The sequence below is a fragment of the Canis lupus genome, chromosome 5 (assembly GCF_003254725.2).
Source record: "Canis lupus dingo isolate Sandy chromosome 5, ASM325472v2, whole genome shotgun sequence".
In the NCBI taxonomy this organism is placed as follows: Eukaryota; Metazoa; Chordata; class Mammalia; order Carnivora; family Canidae; genus Canis; species Canis lupus.
This window is the reverse complement of record NC_064247.1, coordinates 50,097,760-50,117,865: the sequence shown is the minus strand read 5'-3', so window position 1 is coordinate 50,117,865 and position 20,106 is coordinate 50,097,760. Positions and strand designations below refer to the sequence as shown.

At 34.4% G+C, this 20,106-nt stretch overlaps 1 protein-coding gene across 1 annotated transcript in view; it reads left to right on the top strand.

Annotated features, from left to right (window-relative positions):
• The window catches only part of HOOK1 (hook microtubule tethering protein 1), a 65,736-nt gene extending 46,371 nt beyond the window's left edge, over positions 1-19,365 (top strand). Inside the window, exons 13-22 of the mRNA XM_025427837.3 lie at positions 750-837; positions 917-977; positions 2,954-3,094; positions 4,929-5,022; positions 6,680-6,714; positions 7,267-7,349; positions 7,973-8,073; positions 11,141-11,242; positions 13,991-14,059; positions 15,872-19,365. Of these exons, the coding sequence (XP_025283622.1) occupies positions 750-837; positions 917-977; positions 2,954-3,094; positions 4,929-5,022; positions 6,680-6,714; positions 7,267-7,349; positions 7,973-8,073; positions 11,141-11,242; positions 13,991-14,059; positions 15,872-16,042 (945 nt within the window). The 3' untranslated portion in view covers positions 16,043-19,365. The remainder of the gene's footprint in view (positions 1-749; positions 838-916; positions 978-2,953; positions 3,095-4,928; positions 5,023-6,679; positions 6,715-7,266; positions 7,350-7,972; positions 8,074-11,140; positions 11,243-13,990; positions 14,060-15,871) is intronic.
• The last annotated feature ends 741 nt before the right edge of the window (positions 19,366-20,106 follow it).

Sequence of the window (20,106 nt, the reverse complement as noted above, 5' to 3'; positions counted from 1 at the left end):
TCTGCCCTACTACCCAGCAATTGCACTGCTGGGGATTTACCCCAAAGATACAGATGCAATGAAACGCCAAGACACCTGCACCCCGATGTTTATAGCGGCAATGTCCACAATAGCCAAACTGTGGAAGGAGCCTCAGTGTCCATAGAAAGATGAATGAATAAAGAAGATGTGGTCTATGTATACAATGGAATATTACTCGGCCATCAGAAAGGACAAATACCCACCATTTGCTTCAATGTGGAAGGACTGAAGGGTATTATGCTGAGTGAAGTAAATCAATCAGAAAAGGACAAACATTATATGGTCTCATTCATTTAGGGAATATAAAAATTAGTGAAAGGGAATAAAGGGAAAGGAGAGAATGAGTGAAAATATCAGTGAGGGTGACAAAACATGAGAGACACCTAACTCTGGGAAATGAACAAGGGGTAGTGGAAGGGGAAGTGGGCAGGGGGTTGGGGTGACTGAGTGATGGGCACTGAGGGGGGCACTTGGTGGGATGAGCGCACTGGGTGTTATGCTATATGTTGGCAAATTGAACTCCAATAAAAAAATTTTTTTTTAATTTGTGTTGTCTAAACATTTATGTGATTTATGTAAGAGAAATTATCTCTTAGCATTAAAACTAAAACATTGTCACATAATTAGCTAAGCAATAATTATGAAATTAAGATAAATTATTATAAGCATAAAGTACATTTCTGGTAGCAGAATTAAATATTTTGCTTATATAAACAATTCTTTTTTAGAGGCTAATAGAACAGCGTGATACTCTGAAAGAAACAAATGAAGAGCTTCGGTGTTCACAAGTACAACAAGATCACCTAAACCAAACAGGTGAATTTTATTGGATTTAGAAGGGTTTTTTTTAATGGTAGAAATTTTGAAATGGTAATCTTTTGTTGTTGTTGTTTAGATGCATCTGCTACAAAAAGTTATGAGAATCTTGCTGCTGAGATTATGCCAGTGGAATATAGGTAAATTTTTTATTAATTGAAAATCTATACTTAATGGTAGAAATGTCTTTTTAAAAACATTATTAAAAAATATATATAAAAAAATAAAAACATTATTAGCCTTTAGAGGGTCCCATTTTATGAGTCATGGAGCTCAGAATTACTTTGTCTCATCTGTTTGAACTTCTTAGATTGTTACTGCTACTACCACAATTTTAGACTTTATTCAAAGGTAAAATTTTACCAACTAGCTGAATGAACTATTCTGGTTTTTATAATACGACTTTTATTGTATTGAACTTCTTTTCCTACCCATAAACTCAATGGAAAACCTTTTTCATACCTGGCAGTCAAATCCACATGGGTGAAACACATAGGAAAGGAGCTGTCAGTAATAGCAGGAGGATTAAGCAGAAGTTAAATAAAATACAAATTTTAGAGGTTCCTCTTAACCAGCTTTTATCCTAGTATTTTGCTGCTATGTTTACTTCTAGAAATTTGACTAATCTAGCAATTGTTTATGGTTTTCCTTTCCTTTTTGTGGTAACAGTTTTATTTATTACTTCATACTCTTTATTTAAATAGATTTATTGAGATACAATTCATCCATTTAGACCATATGGTTCAGGGGTGTTTACTGTAGTCATAGCGTTGTGCAGCCATCTAATTTGAGAACATTTCATTCCCCTAAAAACATCCTATACTTTTTAGCAGTCATTCCTGGGTCCTGCTTCCCCTCCAGCTCTAGCACCAAGCCCTGAGAATCAACTCTGTCTCATATAATAGGCAGCCTTTTGTGATTGACATCTTTCACTCAGCATATAGTTTGCAAATATATAAATTTTCATTTTGTTCAATTTTTTGTTATTAAGACAGAGCTCTTTACATACTGGACTGGAAAGCAACTTGTTAGTTATTAATATCCAGTGATATTAATGTCATCTTAAAAATAGCCATATGAGAAAAGCTATATGAGCCTGTATTTTAAAGTCATGATGCAGCCATTCAGAAGAACATAAAATGAGATTAATTGAAATTAACCTTTTAAGAAATTGCATTTAGGGAGGCAGCAGGTAGGAGAACATTACTTTTTTAATTTATTTATAAGATTTTTTTTAAAAGATCTTATTTATTTATTTATTCATGATAGAGAGAGAGAGGCAGAGACATAGGCAGAGGGAGAAGCAGGCTCCATGCTGGGAGCCCGACGTGGGACTGGGTCCCGGGACTCCAGGATCACGCCCTGGGCCAAAGGCAGGCACTAAACTGCTCAGCCACCCAGAGATCCCCTATTTATTTATAAGATTTTTAAAATTTATTCATGAGAGACACAGAGAGGCAGAGACATAGGCAGAGGGAGAAGCAGGCTCCCTGTGCAGAGCCTGATGCAGAACTCCATCCCAGGACGCCGGGATCACAACCTTAGCCAAAGGCAGATGCTCAACCATTGAGCCACCCAGGCGTCCCTCCTTTTTTATTTAATATCATTCCTATCATTTGCATTTTAGAAAGTGTGTATATGTAAACTCTTAATAAAAATTGTTTTCTGACAACAAAAAAAATCTAGAGACAGTCATATGACTCTCATTTTAAGAGTATATTTAAAAAATATTAAGCAAACTAATTTCTTAAATCTATTGCTTTTATTTATTTTTTTAATCTATTGCTTTTAATGTTTGTTATCTGAGGATGTGCTATGCCTTCAGTGAACAGCATCACAAGTTACCCGTAAAATAACTCCTATTTCTTTTGGGATTTGCATAATATTTAATGATATATAATATCTAATACTGGTGCTTTGAAAAATTTATTGCTTGATTTTTGGGATAGTCTTATAATGTATATAGTTTTTTCTTAAAAACTTTCAGAAACATCAGTTACATTTTTAAATGACAGCTATTAAAGGAATTGGAATTTTCTGAAAAGTTAAGAATGAAAAAAAAATGTTAAATGTACATTTAAGAAATTTAAAAGCAAACTTTGCTTTTCCACATCAGGGAAGTATTTATTCGACTTCAACATGAAAATAAGATGCTCCGCTTACAACAAGAAGGCACTGAGAATGAGCGTATTGAGGAACTTCAAGAGCAGCTAGAACAGAAGCACCGCAAGATGAATGAATTAGAAACTGAGCAAAGGTGACACACACTCTTTTGTAATTGACATTCATAATGATTCCATTGGCTAGCCACAAAATCTGAACTTACAGAAGTTGAAGACGTCTTTGTAGTTAAAATAAGTAGGATTTAAAGAAGTTTTTAAAAAAAAATAAAGAAGTTTAAATAGTTACTTGGTTTCAGCCTCTCACTCCCAATATTTTAGCATACTTTATTAACCAGGTTGCTTGTTCTTGAATTTCATTTTTAAGCCTTCATAATTCACAGAAAATTTAACAATTGGATACATGACAATCTGGCTTTGGACTGCAGTCTATGCATGGATGGAACTTAGACTGGAGTCAAATTTGAGCCCTGCCTCTATTTAAATTTATTAGCTTTCTGCTCTGGGCAACTCACACTTAGTGTCCTCAGTTATGAAAGCAAATGGTGTACTCATCTGACAGCAATGAAGCACTTAATAATTATATTAAAAATATATAAAATTGATACAGTGTTCACCATATGCCAGGTGCTTTTCTAAGCACTTTTTCAGTATTCATTTGGAAAGCCACACAATAACTGTATGAAGTAAGAATCATAATGATTTCTTTTTTATGGATAAGGAAGCTGAGGTCCTAGCAGGTTAAGTAACTTGTCTAGAGTTCTAAGCTAGTAAATTCTCAATCCCACATTTGAACTTCCTGTCTGTCTGATTCCTGAGTCTGGACTCTTAACCACTATGCTAACTTGCCTCTTATAAATAGCATATTTTGCTATCAAAGTATTTTATTTCATCTGACCAACCTTTATTGATCTTAGAGCCCACTTTAACCTTGCCTCTCAAACTTGTATATATAGTATTACATCAACTGTGGTTAAGAGGAAAATAACATTTTAGCTTTCTGAAGGGACCATCAGATCTTACTATCCTATACAGTTCAATATCAGCATTGGAGATGCGAAGGGTCAGCCTTTAAAGGGTTACTGTGGGAAAATAGACATTTGAATAATGATTGTATTATGGGATGCCTGCAGCAGTAGAATAATGGAGTGTTTTAAGGGGCAGGTATGTTAGGTCGTATATACATGAAAAGAGACATTCAGATACTTTCTCTTGCTGGTAACCTCAGTGGAGGTAACTCTTAAGCAGGGTTTTAAAGAATAAGATTTTGTCAAGTTAGAAATCTACTCTAGGGGCAGCCTGGGTGGCTTAGCGGTTTAGAGCCGCCTTCAGCCCAGGGCCTGATCCTGGAGACCTGGGATTGAGTCCCACGTCGGGCTCCCTGCATGGAGCCTGCTTCTCCCTCTACCTATGTCTCTGCCTCTCTCTCTGTGTCTCTCATGAATAAATAAATAAAATCTTTAAAAAAAAAAAAGAAATCTACCCTAGTTGCTAGTGTTAGTCTCTTTAATTTAAATAAAAAATTATGAAAAAATGATTGGGAAATGGTGGCCTTTGTCAATACACCATGAAATCTGAAACAAGAAGAAGAAACCTCATTCCCATTCACTAAAGATACAAATGTAGGAAAATTGAGCTATTTTTCTGATTGTCTTTTTCTGATTTTTATACCAGTGAGGATGGTGCAGAATTGATGTACTTTTTGCAAGTGGCACATAAATATCTAAAATTTTTAAATGTGGGAATATATACTTCCTTGATAAAATGTCATCTTTTTAAAAATATTTTCTTGCAAGTAGCCTACTATACTTACATTATATATTATACCTAGCTACAGATAATTGTGGGTCATTTGTTATTGCTATTAAATACAGACTTCATGAGTTAAATTGCACAAATGTACCTTTATAGATCCAAACTACTTTGGCTTTCAATACAAATAAATATATATATGATTCATCTTATTAATAGACTAAGCAAAGAGCGCATCCGAGAATTGCAGCAGCAGATTGAGGACCTCCAGAAATCTTTACAGGAACAAGGCTCCAAGTCTGAAGGAGAAAGTGTAAGTAACTTAAAAATTGTAATAATTCTGCTGTGTGTGGACTCTCTGCCATAAGTTCTGATGCCCAAATTAGTCTTGTATTTGAAAGTGCTACCCTTATCTTTTGAGGGTACCCTCGAATACCGTATATATCTGCATAACAGATGCAGCAGTTTTGCCAACTTGGAGCCTATAAATTAATGGTGTGTACTGGAAGGTGATTTCTGTCTATCCTACTTCAACATCTGCACCTAAATTCATGGTAATACCTGGTTGAGAGTGTGCTGCAGGAGAGGTCTTCACAGCTCTTTTCTCAGGTGTGAGAAAAGTACAAGTAAGAGTAGTCAGCAGTCAGGATTGGGGAAAACTAAGAGGAGGGAGAAAGTGAGACAATGATTTCTACCAAAGAGCACCGAAAAATTGGATCATACTAACCTCCAAAGGACAGACACCTCAATGCAGCTTTAAAGACATCACTCCAAATATATTTCTTCCCTCTTTCCATGCTGACTCATTTATGGCCTTGCTGTTTCTCATGGGCTTTGATGGCAGACATTGCGAGGGCACAGATAAGAGGACTCAGCAGAGATGGAACAGCCCGAATCTGCATATACCTAGCCAGGTGTCTGTAGTTGGATCTCTGTACCCAGAGGGGAAAAGAAGTGACAATGGAGGGAGGAAAGCATTTAATTAAAACAAGATAGAGTTTGATGTGTGTTAGACACTTGGGTAGACGGACGATAAGGTGGTTATGCCTGTGTTGATGGGGGAGAGAGCTATGAAGAGTGAGTAGAGAGATGAAAAAGACTGAAAGGGTTGTATTTCCTCTCTGTCTTTTATATGCTTTATATGATTTTCTCTTTTTTCCCTGGGGGCTTGGAAATAGAAATCGTCTCAGGCATGGCGGCATCTCATATGTGCATATATACGGTATTGTAACCTCTCTAATACAAATATTCTTTTAAGCCACATTAGGGAATACTTTTAAAATGGGACCTATTTGGGGGAGTACGTTTTGGATTACAGTATTTTTTAAAGATTTTATATTTATCTTTTTAAAATCAATTAGTGTCTGAGTTATATTTCAGATTTTATATTTTAAACTCTTCATCTATTTGGTAGATGATCCTGAACCCACTATTGGAATTTAAAACTCCTGCTTTTTAAAGAGGAAGTTTTATGTTTTAAATTTTATTTTTTAACAAAATCCACTGCTTCACTTGATATTAATATTAAAGTGTTTGCATTTGTAATGATAAAGCTTCATTGTAAAGGTAATTATTTAAGTCTATTCTTCATTAAACTCCTAAAATCTTAAAATTTATATTTTAAATAATGATTTTTAAATGTTTGATACTCCTCAATATATCACATTCAGCTTGCATTTACTATTTCTCTTCAAGTTTAAATTTTATTTTCATGGTATTCAGAAATATGAAGCATTTTTCTTTTTACTGTTTTGCTCCTCCTTTCATTTCCTAACCTCCTTTCCTTTCCCTTTGAAGTAAAAAATATCTAAAATTTTATATTTTTACAAGTATGTTATTAGAAATACAAATTTTTGAAACATTTATAATTTTAAATAACACTTCAAAAGGAGGTAAAGAGATTTTGATGTCTGGAAAATTTATCTTTGTCACAATAGTTATCTCACAGCAACTTTTTTTAATTTTTGTAGTCCAGCAAACTAAAGCAGAAGTTGGAAGCTCATATGTAAGTAAAACTGATATTTCATTTCAAATATGAAAGGGGAAGGGTTTTAAAAACTTCTAAAGGTAGTATTCTTATCTGATTTTGTTTGTAAGAAAAATCCCCCAATGCCAATTGAATGTTCATCACTGCCCCCAAGAAATGAAAAGAAAAAAGTGCTAACATGTTCAGCCTGACTGCCAGTGATCCCAGATCCTACATTTTTCAGTCACTAAATGTCATATGAAGAGTTTACAAAGTAGACAACTGTCACAACTTGACTATGTGAAGACGTGGGATGCTTAACCAAAAAAAATATTTCGTTTGATTTTCTAAGGAAGCAAGGATGGCAAGGGGAAAAAAAATTAACATTTTTAGCACCCATCATGTGCCAGGCAATTTACTTATCACAGCAGCCCCTATAATATTTGGCAAGTATTATTCCCATTTCACAGGTGAGGAGATTCAGTATCAGAAAGTGATTTGCCCACAGTCCACAAATGTTATGTGGCAGAAATCAGTCTTCATTCCTAGGTCTGTTTGCTTCCAAAACTCCATGCTCTTTCCCCTACTTAGGGAAAAACTAACTGAGGTCCAAGAAGAATTACAGAAGAAACAAGAACTCATTGAAGATCTTCAGCCAGATGTAAACCAGAATGGTAGGTATTTGTAAAAACTTGGATCAGACTCCGTCTAAGGACTTGCCCTTTTTAGTTAAAGGATTCAAGAACTGTGTATAGGTTTTTGGACGCTCCATAAATACATATGTTGTAAATAAGAACCATGACAATTTTTTAGTGATTTAAGTAATAAATGATCTAATCTTAAAGCAAAAAAAAAAATCTAATAAAATGAACTGATTGATATATAGGAGTATCAAACATTATAAAAACATAATAGAATTAATACTATGAAAATATAAATAAAATAATGTATAATCAAAGTAAAGTAAGTTTTAAATATTGTGTAGAAGGAATGCTTTATTTTCTTATGATGATTGTGATAACACTGTAAAGTGTGTTTAGTCATTGAAACATTTGATAGAAAGGAGAAAAATAGCTGGATAAAGCAGATTACAGATATTTTTTAAGAAAAAAATGAAATGAAATGATTGAGGATGTATTGGTTGCAGCTCAAAAGTTTTAGATAAGAATTCATTACAGAGAAGAAATAAACATTTCTCTTAAGTTCTCTTATCAGTCTTTAGAAAAAAATTATATAATTTTTATGTGAAGAGGGAGTATTTAAAATTGGTCATGTTTCATTTCATTTTCAATAACAGCACAAAAGATCAATGAACTTGAAGCTGCTCTTCAGAAGAAAGATGAAGATATGAAAGCAATGGAGGAAAGATATAAAATGTACTTGGAAAAAGCAAGAAATGTAAGTGACTTATTTTTGGGGACCCAAGTCATCTTCTGACTCAGGTTCTTATCAGGCTGGCTCCACCTGTGGGACTGTTCCTCTTCTATCTGTGTCATGTCACTTTTCTCCCTATATCCAGCCTTGGGGATCAGTTCTCAATTCTCTCCTTGTCACTCATCAGCATCAGGTAAAACAAACATGGGTTTTAAATGGGGACTGTAGTGGCTTCATTTGGGGAAATGACTATTATGAAGTACAGGAACTTTAGTTCTTAAAGTGAATGTTTGCCTTTTGTGAAAATTTAGCTCTTCAAACTTGTTTCAAATTATTTTAGCATTCGGTCTAGATTAATAGTTAAGCACTATTCTGTTTGCCAAACTAATTTTTCTTTTTTCTTATTTCAAACTTAAATATCTCTAAGTACTATTCTCACAAAATCTTTTATTTCCATGAATACCATATATTTTCCTAATTAATTATAAGTATTCTCTCTTAGAGAATGTTAATCTACTTTTTTCTACTTATTAAATAAGAGGATTATATGATGAAGTTTTAAAATGCTGCTAATACATTTAAATTTTTTGTTTATTAAGTTATAAATAGGACCAACAGCAACAGATAAACCTTAAGATCTCAAGACTTAAAAGGTAGAAGTTACTTCTTGATCACAGGAAGCCCATCTTTCAGTGGGGGAGGGGCCCTGCTCCATGCAGTCCCCTAGAGCCCCCAGCTGACAGAGGTTTTGCCTTCTTGAACATAGCATTTCCAAGCTCACTCAACATAGTCCAGCTGGTAGATGAGGGATGCCAGCCTAGACTATACTGGGGAAGATTCATGATGAGGTAGACCTGGGAACTGTGAACCACTTTTCATTCTCATTTCAGTGGGCAGAACTCAGGCATGCAGCTCCACCCACCTTCTAGAGAGCCTTAGTAAACATCTGCAGTTGTCTCTGCCACAGTCCAGTTTCTCTCAACTACGAAAGTAGAAATGCTTTTAGTAGAAACTATAAAACATAGAAAGGTTCCCAGAGATAACTCTTAACCTTTTGGTGTATTTTCTTAACAGAGCATTTTTTTCAATGTATATTGTCTCCATGACTGCTGACCACAATACAGACACACACACACACACACACACTTTGTATGATCATGGTACACATGATTTTAAAAGTTAAACACATTTTAAGAATTAAAATAATAATTTCCTCATGTTATAGTATATGTCCTGCCAAAGCGAGCATAATTTCCTCATGTTATATAAATGTAATTTGACACTTACTGAGCACCTGTTATACTAAGCACTGGGAATATAGCTAAACAAGACAGACACTTATGGAGCAGCCTTTCAAAATAGAAGAATGGCTGTTAATGTTCAGTTGAGTGGGGTATATCATAATTGACTTAGTCATCATCATACTATTGTTGGAAATGGTTCATTTCCATTTCTTTTTTGTTCTTCTAGAAATAAGACTATAGACAACATATTTATACAGAAAGCTTGCCCCTTATTTTGGTTTATTATCTTAGCCAGGTTCCTAGATTAATGGGTCAAATGGAAGTTGTAGGTCAGAGATGCTTGATATGTATTTCTAAATGTTATTTTAAAAGGATTATAACTAAGTAGACAAAGCAATGACAATGAATACCATATTCTTGTCATCATTGAACACTATCATTTAAAAGAACCAATTGCCTGTATAATAAATAGGATTTCATTTTTTTTACCTTTACATTACTTGGAGGGAGAGTTAATTATAGGAATGTGATGTCCATGCTAGAAAATTCAGAAAATAGAGAGAAGTCATATTCATTCTTATTATCACTTAGAGATAACAAATTATGATTTAAACTCTACTTTTATAATGTGAACTCCATGAGGGCAGGCACCAAGTCTCCTGTATCCCCATGTGCCACTGTCGGTGCCTGCCATATTCAGCACTCTGCAAATTGTTTTGCACTCAGCAAAATGTTTTGAATTTAGGCTTTTTCCTTTACCTCTATAAGTATAGGTGAAACCTTCCTAATTCTTTAGATGATTTTTTTTTCTAAGATTTTATTTATTTATTCATGAGATACAGAGAAAAAGAGAGGCAGAGACACAGGCAGAGGGAGAAGCAGGCTCCATGCAGGGAGCCCGATGCGGGACTCGATCCCGGGTCTCCAGGATCATGCTCTGGGCTGAAGGCAGCACTAAACCGCTGAGCCACCCAGGCTGCCCTCTTTAGATGATTTTAAATCCTTGTTACTAGATTTGTAATTCCATCATACAGATGACCCTATTACTGGAAACTTGTTTTTGCTCCTGATTTACACCTGATATTTCTGAGTTAATTTCTTATTATTACTATTGGCTACATAGTTTGGTTGAGTCTCCAAACAACATTCTGATTGAATATCTCTTACCTACCTTTTAATAATTTCCATAAATGTAATTGAGATATCCTCTGGTTTACAGACAAAATCGCTGATTTCTATTATATTGATCTTATATAGAATTACATTAAGTAGGTTTGGTAGTAAAAGAGATTGTTACTATGATTTTTTTTTGTTACTTACTTTATACAATTAGTTTCCATATAATTATCAAATTTGTTTTAATTTGAAAAAAATACTCAAGTCAGATAAATATGGAAAGTGTTATTTCAAGACCTTAGTGCTCAGAGCTTAATAAGACTAAATTACTATCTGAGTACTGAGCCTTGGAGAAAGGAAATTGTATTTTGGGAGAGGGATCTTCCTATTTTTGTACTGAAGTTTGATACCATTGTACCTCTATAGAATGCTATTTTTGTTATTCAAATTTAGTTGCCGAATTAAGCCATAGTTAGCACCTGGATCTCTTCTTCCTGGATAATTTTTCACTTTATGTACAAATATGTATATATATTTAAGTTCAATTTGCCAACGTATAGTATAACTCCCAGTGATCATCACATCATGTGCCCTCCTGGATACCTGTCATCCAGTCACCCTATCCCTCTGCCCACCTCCCCTTCAGCAATGGAGATATTATAGACAATGTTCTTATATTTCAATACTTGGTAAGGTAAAGTAAATGTAAAATATTTTTTTTCTTTAAACAGGTAATAAAAACTTTAGATCCCAAATTAAATCCAGCATCAGCTGAAATAATGCTACTTAGAAAGCAGTTGGCAGAGAAAGATAGAAGAATTGAGATTCTGGAGGTAAAATGTTCATATTCATACATTTCCTTTTAATTATTCTGTGTAGCCCTGGTAATTAATTGCTGTCATATATCTGTCATCAATGATCAAGTCTCATAAGAAGTTGAAGTCAGAAGTTAGAGATATGTTTTATCACTCTGTGTTTTTTACAAAGAATCTCATTAGCCCACAAGATTGGTCTCTTGAGTGTATGTACTCTGCTGCATTGTGTCTCTCTCTCCCCAGAGCAGCCAATCAAATGGGTATTCCTTACTGTCTAATAGAGTTCTGCCATATTAGCTCCTTTTAAGCTTATGTGGATTAGAGTTCATCCAAACAATATAAATAAAATAAAAAGAAAGAAATCAAACTCACCTTTTTAAAAAGGTACTGTACTCAGCTAACCAGATATTCCTTCTCTTTTCTTCTCTCTGTTCCTCACTTGAAACTAAATAAACTCCTTAGTTGCAATTCCTGAGGGAAGAAAGTGCTCACAGAATCTGTAAGCCCTTGGACTAAAGTGGCAGTCTTGGTTATTAATCATGCACAGCTATATTAGTGATGACATCTTCTAATTAATTAGCTGAGTCTTTAAGTTTTAAAAGTTATTTTTTGCACTAACGATGATACCATTTTTACTAGCTGGGTTAAGTATGTCAGTCTGGAGTTGTATATTCATAGATTTTATAATTGGGCATGTTCTAGCTTTCTTTGCAAAGTGTTTTACAAAGCTACTATTTTTAATATGATGTTGAGATGTGATACTGTTCTTGAAGTCCATTTGTACTTCCTCATAATAATGTATGTGTAATTGCAGAGCCATGATGGGTTCTATATACTAGCCTTGAAATTTTCATAATTGATAGTAGGTTTCTTTTTAAATCAACTAGAAATGCTGTATTTTAGAGAGACACATTATATTCATTTACTGTTTTCTTCATATTATTTCTGAGCCAGTAGATATGGACTGTAGTGGAAACATTTTATTTAAAGACTTAAAGACTTCACATTCAGAATGGACACTAGTCTTTTGTGCACTGGCTAAGTGCTTGTCCACACCATGGAAAGTGCTATAGAAAGCACTGGATAGAGGTATCTCTCTGAAGAAACACTGTTATTCTACAGGATCCAACTTATATGTCTCTTCCCCCATAAAGCTTTCATATGTGTATTCCTAAGGCAGAGTTGGTTATCTCTCCATAGCCATTCCATGTATTCTGAACTCATAAATTCATCCTACAATAGCATTGTTCTTCTCTTTGGTGTTTGTGAGAGTGTTTTGAGAGCAGAGGCTATATCTGATATCTCTGTACTCCCAGAATTAAATATCACAGAAATCAGAGGCCTGGGTTACTGGTTTATTGGTATATTCTCTTAAAGTCATCACCTCCTCTCTCTGATCCTAGATCTTCTAATTGGTAAAATAACGAGACTTGGACTGAAAAATCCCAGAACTTTTAAATTGCATTGGTTATTTACTTCCCAGTGAAAATGTACAAGCATCATTGTTGATGCTTGAAGTACAGCTCCCCACTAAGTAGAATGACAAGTGGCACCTCTGACTATAGGGCTCTGAGGAGAAACTTGACTTACATCACAGCATATGGGCCTTTAGCTTACACATATTTTTCTGTATGTATACCGCAAGAAGCAAAAATGAGAAAAGTGGTGGAAATAGCAGTGAGTATTCTATCTACCATCCCTCTTGGGGAGTCTTTGTTTGGATGTGAGCCAGAAAAAGGTCATCTTGCCTCCCTCATTTTTTGTGTGCTTTTGTATCATGAGCATCTTACTGTAGGAACATTCAAATAGTCTAGTTTATAACTTTTTATATGCGTCAGCTGTATTTGGTGCTCAGTGAAATTACAAAATTTGCTGTATTTCAGGAATTAAAAAATGGATGTAAGTCTCTAGGGTAGTGAGCAAATATGGCTATAGGCAATCTAGTATACAGATCACCAAGAATAGAGAGACAAAAATTTGTGTTAAGCTTTAGAGGAAATTTTTAAAGGATTTTCTGGCATATGTTTTACTACATCCTCTTTCTCCTTAGTTTTGACTCCTCCATAGGTGGAGTCTATTTTGTCATTTTTTTTTAAAGATTTTATTTATTTATTCATAGACACAGAGAGGCAGAGACACAGGCAGAGGGAGAGAGAGACGCAGGCTCCATGCAGGGAGCCCGATGCGGGACCCGATCCTGGGTCTCCAGGATCACACCCCAGGCTGCAGGCGGCACCAAACCGCTGCGCCACCTGGGCTGCCCTATTTTGTCATTTAAGCCAGTGGTTACTTTCTTCTCTAGATAATGGGGGATAGTAGCATGAGAGTCACTAGTTTGTTTGTTGTTGTTGTTTAACATCTGTTCTTCCAGTAAAATTTCTAAAATAAAGATTTACTAGTCATTATCTTATTCTTTCTTAAAGGCATATACATGCATTCTCCATGATTTCATTAAGATATTTTTTTAAGACTTTGACAGAGAGAGAGCACACACAAGCAGGGGGAGCAGCAGAGGGAGAGGGAGAAGCAGGTTCCCTGCTGAGCAGGGAGCCTGATATGGAGCGCAGTCCCAGAACCCCAGAATCATGGCCTTAGCTGAAGGCAGAGCCACCCAAGCACCCCCAACCCCCGTTCAGAATTTGACTGCTTTATGCCACACAATGCATTTTTTTAAATTCTCTACATGGGCACAGGGAAAAAATGATTCCATTTGTGGTTGTTTGGGTTTATTTCTGGGATTTTGATAGTCCTTGTATCTTTTTCCAGAGTGAATGTAAAGTAGCAAAATTCCGTGATTATGAAGAAAAACTCATTGTTTCTGCCTGGTACAATAAGGTGAGTTGACATTCAGCCAGTGATTGGATATTGTGTTTATCAAACATTTTGACCATGAACCATAGGTGTTTTGGGTTGATTTTCTCCTTCTTAAAATCCCTAAAATTGATTTTGTGACTCATCAACTGTTAGTTGATACACATGAAGCACACATACAGCAATTCATAAATATTTCAGGAATTGCCTTATTTGAATGAAAATCTTTAATTCATACTTCATAAAGGGTTTCTGAAGTATGAATATCTGCAATGCAAAATTAAATACTTATAGTACTCAACATTTATTTTAACATTCCATAAAGCCTCTATGTCTGTCTTTCACTGTTTTTTTTTGTGTGTTTTTGTTTTTTTTTAATCAGCGGTGCTCTTCAATAATTATCTCAACAAGGAGAGAGTAGTATAAAATTATTTGAAGTATTTTACTTTGTCATCCTACTATTAGCAAGATGTTTTCAAGCATTTCATGATGTATTCTTTTGGGTTCTTTTAATCCAAATAGAGAACAACGAAGCCATTATCTACCTTAGCTGCTGCTTTAGTATGAGAGAATATCAACACGTGGATTCTCCATGTGTGAACGCTATGCTTCACCACATAGAACTGGTGGCTGTTCCTCAAACATGCCTGTTCTTCTATGTCACCATACTTTTTGTCTGTGCTCTTTCCTTTCCTCCTCTGTTTGGTAAAATCTGACCTAATTTAGCAAGGCCTTAAAGGAAATTCTATGTAAAGTGTTCCCAGGACCTGCCCTCATGAGTCAGTCATCCTAGTTGAAACTGCGAACTGTGTATTATTATCCCTGTTTCTCTGTAGCATTTTTTTTATATATATAAAGATTTTATTTATTTATTCATGTGAGGCACAGAGAGAGAGGCAGAGACATAGACAGAGGGAGAAGCAGGTTCCCCACAGGGAGCCTGATGTGGGACTCGATCCTGGGACTCCAGGATAATGCCCTGAGCCAAAGGCAGATGCTCAACCACTGAGCCATCCAGGCATCCCTTCTCTGTAGCATCTTGATACATGAATCATTAAAGATATTAGAGCCAAATAATGCATTATTATTCATTTTCTACCCATATCTTTTGAGCATTTACTATGTTCTATGTCTTCTACTAGTTACTCATAATTCTAAGCTGAGTAGAAATCTGTTATGTGGTCTATTGAGAAAAAGTAATGACTTCTTTTACTAAGAAACCCAACATCCACAACTACAGTAATTTGTCTCATATCAGTATATAGATAAACAATTGTGAATTTGAACTATAATGGTTCTCAAACTTTGGCATGCATCAGAAGACTTGTTAAAACAAGCTATTCAACTCATCTGCAGAACTACTGATTTAGTAGGTCTGGGTAGAATCTACAAGGTAGAACTTGCATTTTTAACAAATTCCCACTGGTACAAATGATGATCTGGGGACCACATTTGAGAACCATTGATCTAAGAGCTTTTGTTGTGCTATGTCTGCTCATTGTGGGTAGAGTGAAGGCCCAAACACACAAATTTCTTTGGAACCTTTTTTGTTATGATTAAGCTTAATTTTAGAATATTATTTTAAGCTACTATTTTTAATGATTTCAAATTCTGTAGGTTAAAATAGAGAAACTGGATTTTATGCCTTTGTTTCCTCTTCCTTGCTAATATTACAATGTGCAGAATAATTAGCTTCTGAACCCTTTACTTTTTCTATAAAATGAGGAAAACATCAGCTTTATAGAATTGTATTCAGGATTAAATGACTTTATATATGTGAAAAGCACTTTACAAACTCTAAATAGTTTTGTTATTTGTTTGCTTATTTTTGTTCAGAGTCTAGCATTCCAGAAACTGGGGATGGAATCTAGACTTGTGAGCGGCAGTGGTGCATGCAAAGACACTGGTGCCTGTACTCCTGCACGGTCTTTCTTAGCACAGCAACGGCATATCACCAACACCAGAAGAAATCTCTCTGTTAAAGTTCCTGCTATAACACCTGATTAAACTATAAAAGAAAACATAAACAGAAGTGCCCTTAAAATATTTTGTATCCTTCAGTTAACTGCCAGATTGAAAAAGAAATTTATGATGGTGGATATCAGCTATTTTAAAGTCAATATGCATAAAATTAATTTTGTCAGCTTACTTTGAAAACAAATATAGAATTAGCTATTTCTCTAAGAGAGCACATTTGAGTAATTGGAAGATGTAATTAGGCACACATTTTAAACATTTGTCTTCTGAGAGTATTATAATTTCAAATTGACTTTGTATATTTTAGTTTAATGTTGTCAGTTATACTAGCAACTTAGTTTGCAATGTGTTATCAGTAATAAGTAATTTAAAAATATATCTATATTTGTTTTATTATTTTGGTCCATATAAAAATAGTCTTGAAGTAGGTACATGGAGACCTATACAAGAGTTATATTTTTTGACTTGATATATATAAGGATTTACCTCTATCCTCAAATCTGTTAGGAAATGGGCCTATTTTATCATGTAGTGAAAGATAAAACATTTGGAAGATTGGACTATTGCAATAACTTCTGCTGTAGTAAGTGACTAATTGGAGATTTTGCAGATTCAGGAGATTTCATAGTTCTCCTGCATACCTACTATAAACAAGGGCTTCTGTATAGTGTAGTTGAAATGCTAAGGGTATGGAATTGAATGGACTTTATAAAAGGTGATTTTTCTGGTGGGAAGCAGGGCAAAAAATATAATTTGTGTGAAACATCCACACCAGTTTTAATATGATTATAGTTATTGCTTTTAAGCATAGAATTATCAAGGCTTTTGCTGAAAAACATGCTGTAATAGTTTTCCCCTACACTGCAAGGAGATGGTGCAGTAAGGGAAACAGTCGGGGATCAGTTTGATTTTGTTTACGAATTAAGGAATCTGTCCAAGACTCCATTCATAGTATTCAGTTTACTTCTGTCCAAAGCTCTTCTTTTATTTATTTTCTAATTTTTTGTGTCATTTTTAAGAGTCACACTTTAGAACTTTGAGTTAAATCTGTGCTGTCCAGTATTGTAGTTAAGCCAGGTATGGCAATTTCAATAAAATTAATTCAGACTGAAAGTTCCTTGGTCACATCAGCCACATTTCAGATGCTCAACAGCCACGTGGCTGCTGCCTACCATTTTGGAAAATGCACATATAAAAGATGTCCATCATTGCAAAAAGTTCTATTGGACAGTGCTGTACTAAACCTTTTTATGGTAACTGGGAAATAACTCTTTGATGTTTGACCACAAAAATAAAAAGAAGAAAAATTTTAGGACTGTTTCAGATATGAAAAGGAATTAAGTTGTGACATAACTAGCATTCTGTATTCCTTGGAGTTGAATACCTTATGTTGTGATGTTCATTGTTAATCTTTCCAGTGCTGTTCAACAACCGCACACCTATCAGCATATGTCTGACCCAGGGGTCAGCAAACTTTCTGTAAAGAGACAGGCGATAGATATGTTAGTTAATATCATAGGCTTTTTGAGCCATATGATCTGTCCCAACTACTGGACTCTGCTATAAGTGTGAAAGCAGCAATCATAAACAATATTTGTATAAGCAAAATGGACATTGTTGTATTTCAATAAAATTTTATTTACAAAAACTGGCAGTAGGACAGATTTGGCCTGCGGGCTGTGTCTAGATTTTATTTTCAGCCTTTCTTTGCATATATGAGTATTGTTCCATTTACAGTATTATTCATTTATATACTTGGTTTTTAGATTCTTTACCAGTAAATTTTTTACTAATCACTGACAATACAAGAATTTCATATTGCATTTAAGTCTCTTAAGATTGGGGAGCAGCTATCAGGATATGTTGTTTTATCAGGGTTACTTCTGTTGACTACCTCTTAGATTTTGATGTTTTTTATTGGTACAATTATATTGTTGGTTTGCGTTTTTGTATATTCTTACAGTCTGCTTGCCTGCAACTTACAGTGAAATGAAATAGCCCTTTGAAAATATTTTAGCATGCTAATTAAAATTTTCCAAATATTATGGCATTTTGGTATATTTTGGTCAATATAAGACATCTCCTCCTTTGGTGTTTACTACTTACTTATAATTGAGATTTTACAAGCTCTTCAAACTCCCTTTTCTTGAAACTTGTAAGACATCAATTTCAATAAATTAGTATTTTCACAGTCGTTCATAAATTTTAGTTACTATATTTGGAATTTCTAAGCAATTCATGCAATTTCTGAATAAGGACAGAAGGCTAGTTGTTTTTTTTTTAATAGAGAAGAAACAAATTTTGTGATTTATCACTTTTCTAGTTGATAAGTAGTATTTAAAATGCTTGATATAGAAGTATTTATACAAGACTAATGTAAAGTTCTGTATTATTGTGATTAACTATACGGAAATTCAGGAACTGATCAGAAGTGAGATTCTTTTCCACATCTGGTTAATGTAGTGAGATTGACACCCTGTGGGTGGTATAGCATTATAAATATTCATCACGAACCATGACTTCTACATGTCTGTTTTGTGAGGTTTGAGTGTATATGCCAGGGAAGGGAAATCCAGCATTTATCTGTTTGATAAGGAATTGAATGTCCCAGTGATTAAAGAGTAAAACCACAGACCAATTTGGAAATGATCTTTAATTTTGAGCATTTGCTCTAAGGTTAATATACTCCTTTCTCTTTTTAAAATAAAAAGTGTGTATACATATGACAATGATCATTTAATGTATTGAGAAATATTTGAAGTTCATTCTATTTTTTCAATGAATAAGGCTGCTGAACTAATGATTTAGTATAGATTAAGAATTAATGTCTTATCTAGAAACATTAAACTGAGTATCCTTCATTAAGATGTCACCACCTCTGATAACTAGATTGCTAATTTGAATGTCAGATAATGTTTCTACATCTACACCTCTTTCCGTATAGCTGGACATCTGGCTCTGTGGGGTGGCTTTTAGGCCACAGTACTGCATTAGGTTCTCTATCTGCATATTTAATGAGAAGCATTCCTATGTAAAAGTGTGTGTGTATGGTTGTATGCATACATTCCTATTGTGAACCTGTACATGGCAAAGAAGTAGTTTGGAAACTTGTAAAGCACAACCATTAAAGAAAATAGTGTTCAGTTATTAAACTTGATGTAGCTTAAATATTGTTTAGTTTATAAGAGGTTCTTTCTATTTTCTATGGCAAAGACTTTGACACTTGAAATATAGAAGCAATACTTGATTTATTTTTGTAAGTATTTAGGATATTATTTTAAATAAATGATTGTCTAATAACAATAAATTAGTTGTGAAAGGTTTTAAATAAACTTTCTGATTTATGTGTCTGACATTTACAGTGGATTTTTTTTAGCGGGTGTAAGTGCACATTCATTTGCTGTCTTAAATAAAGGATTTAAAATATTAGTTTTCTTTAAGAACTAATTACATTGACTTAATTCTTCTAATTTTGTTTTTCATTTGAATTTTTTGGTGAATAAGATGTGTAAAAGTGATTTTTCTATGTTCCCTTTTATGTCTCTGGTTTCATCACTATAATCTAAACATTTTGCATTATTGTGAAATCTGGAATATTTCTGGGTCTTTGGCAGAGTTGCTACTTATCACTCAACATCCATTCTCCCCTTCCTTTAGTAATAGAATGCCATATTTTAGTTTGTTACATTTTCCTCCAATAATGGGTGAGGGCAGGAAGAATAACTACTTCCCAGACTCCATTGTAACTAGGTGGGGCCATTTAACTAAATGCTGTCCAAAGAGATGTGAATAAGTAGTGAAGGGCAACCCTCTGGGACAGTGGAACTACAAGGAAGAAGACACTTGGATCCTCTGATACAGCCATTGGGTCAACTCAGCTGTCATTTCCAGCCCAAATTTCTCTGAAGCAATTTTTTTAAAGCAATTTCATTTTTTCTAGCATTCTACTTATTTCCCAATCTCTACATGTTTGTAAATGAGTTGTGAAATTTTTAGGAAAATGCAGGTGTTCCATGTTCTTGGAACATGTCTTGGAAAGGTTTAATTCTTTTGCTGTTAAGAGATGCTCAGTAAATACTTGTTTTATTACATGA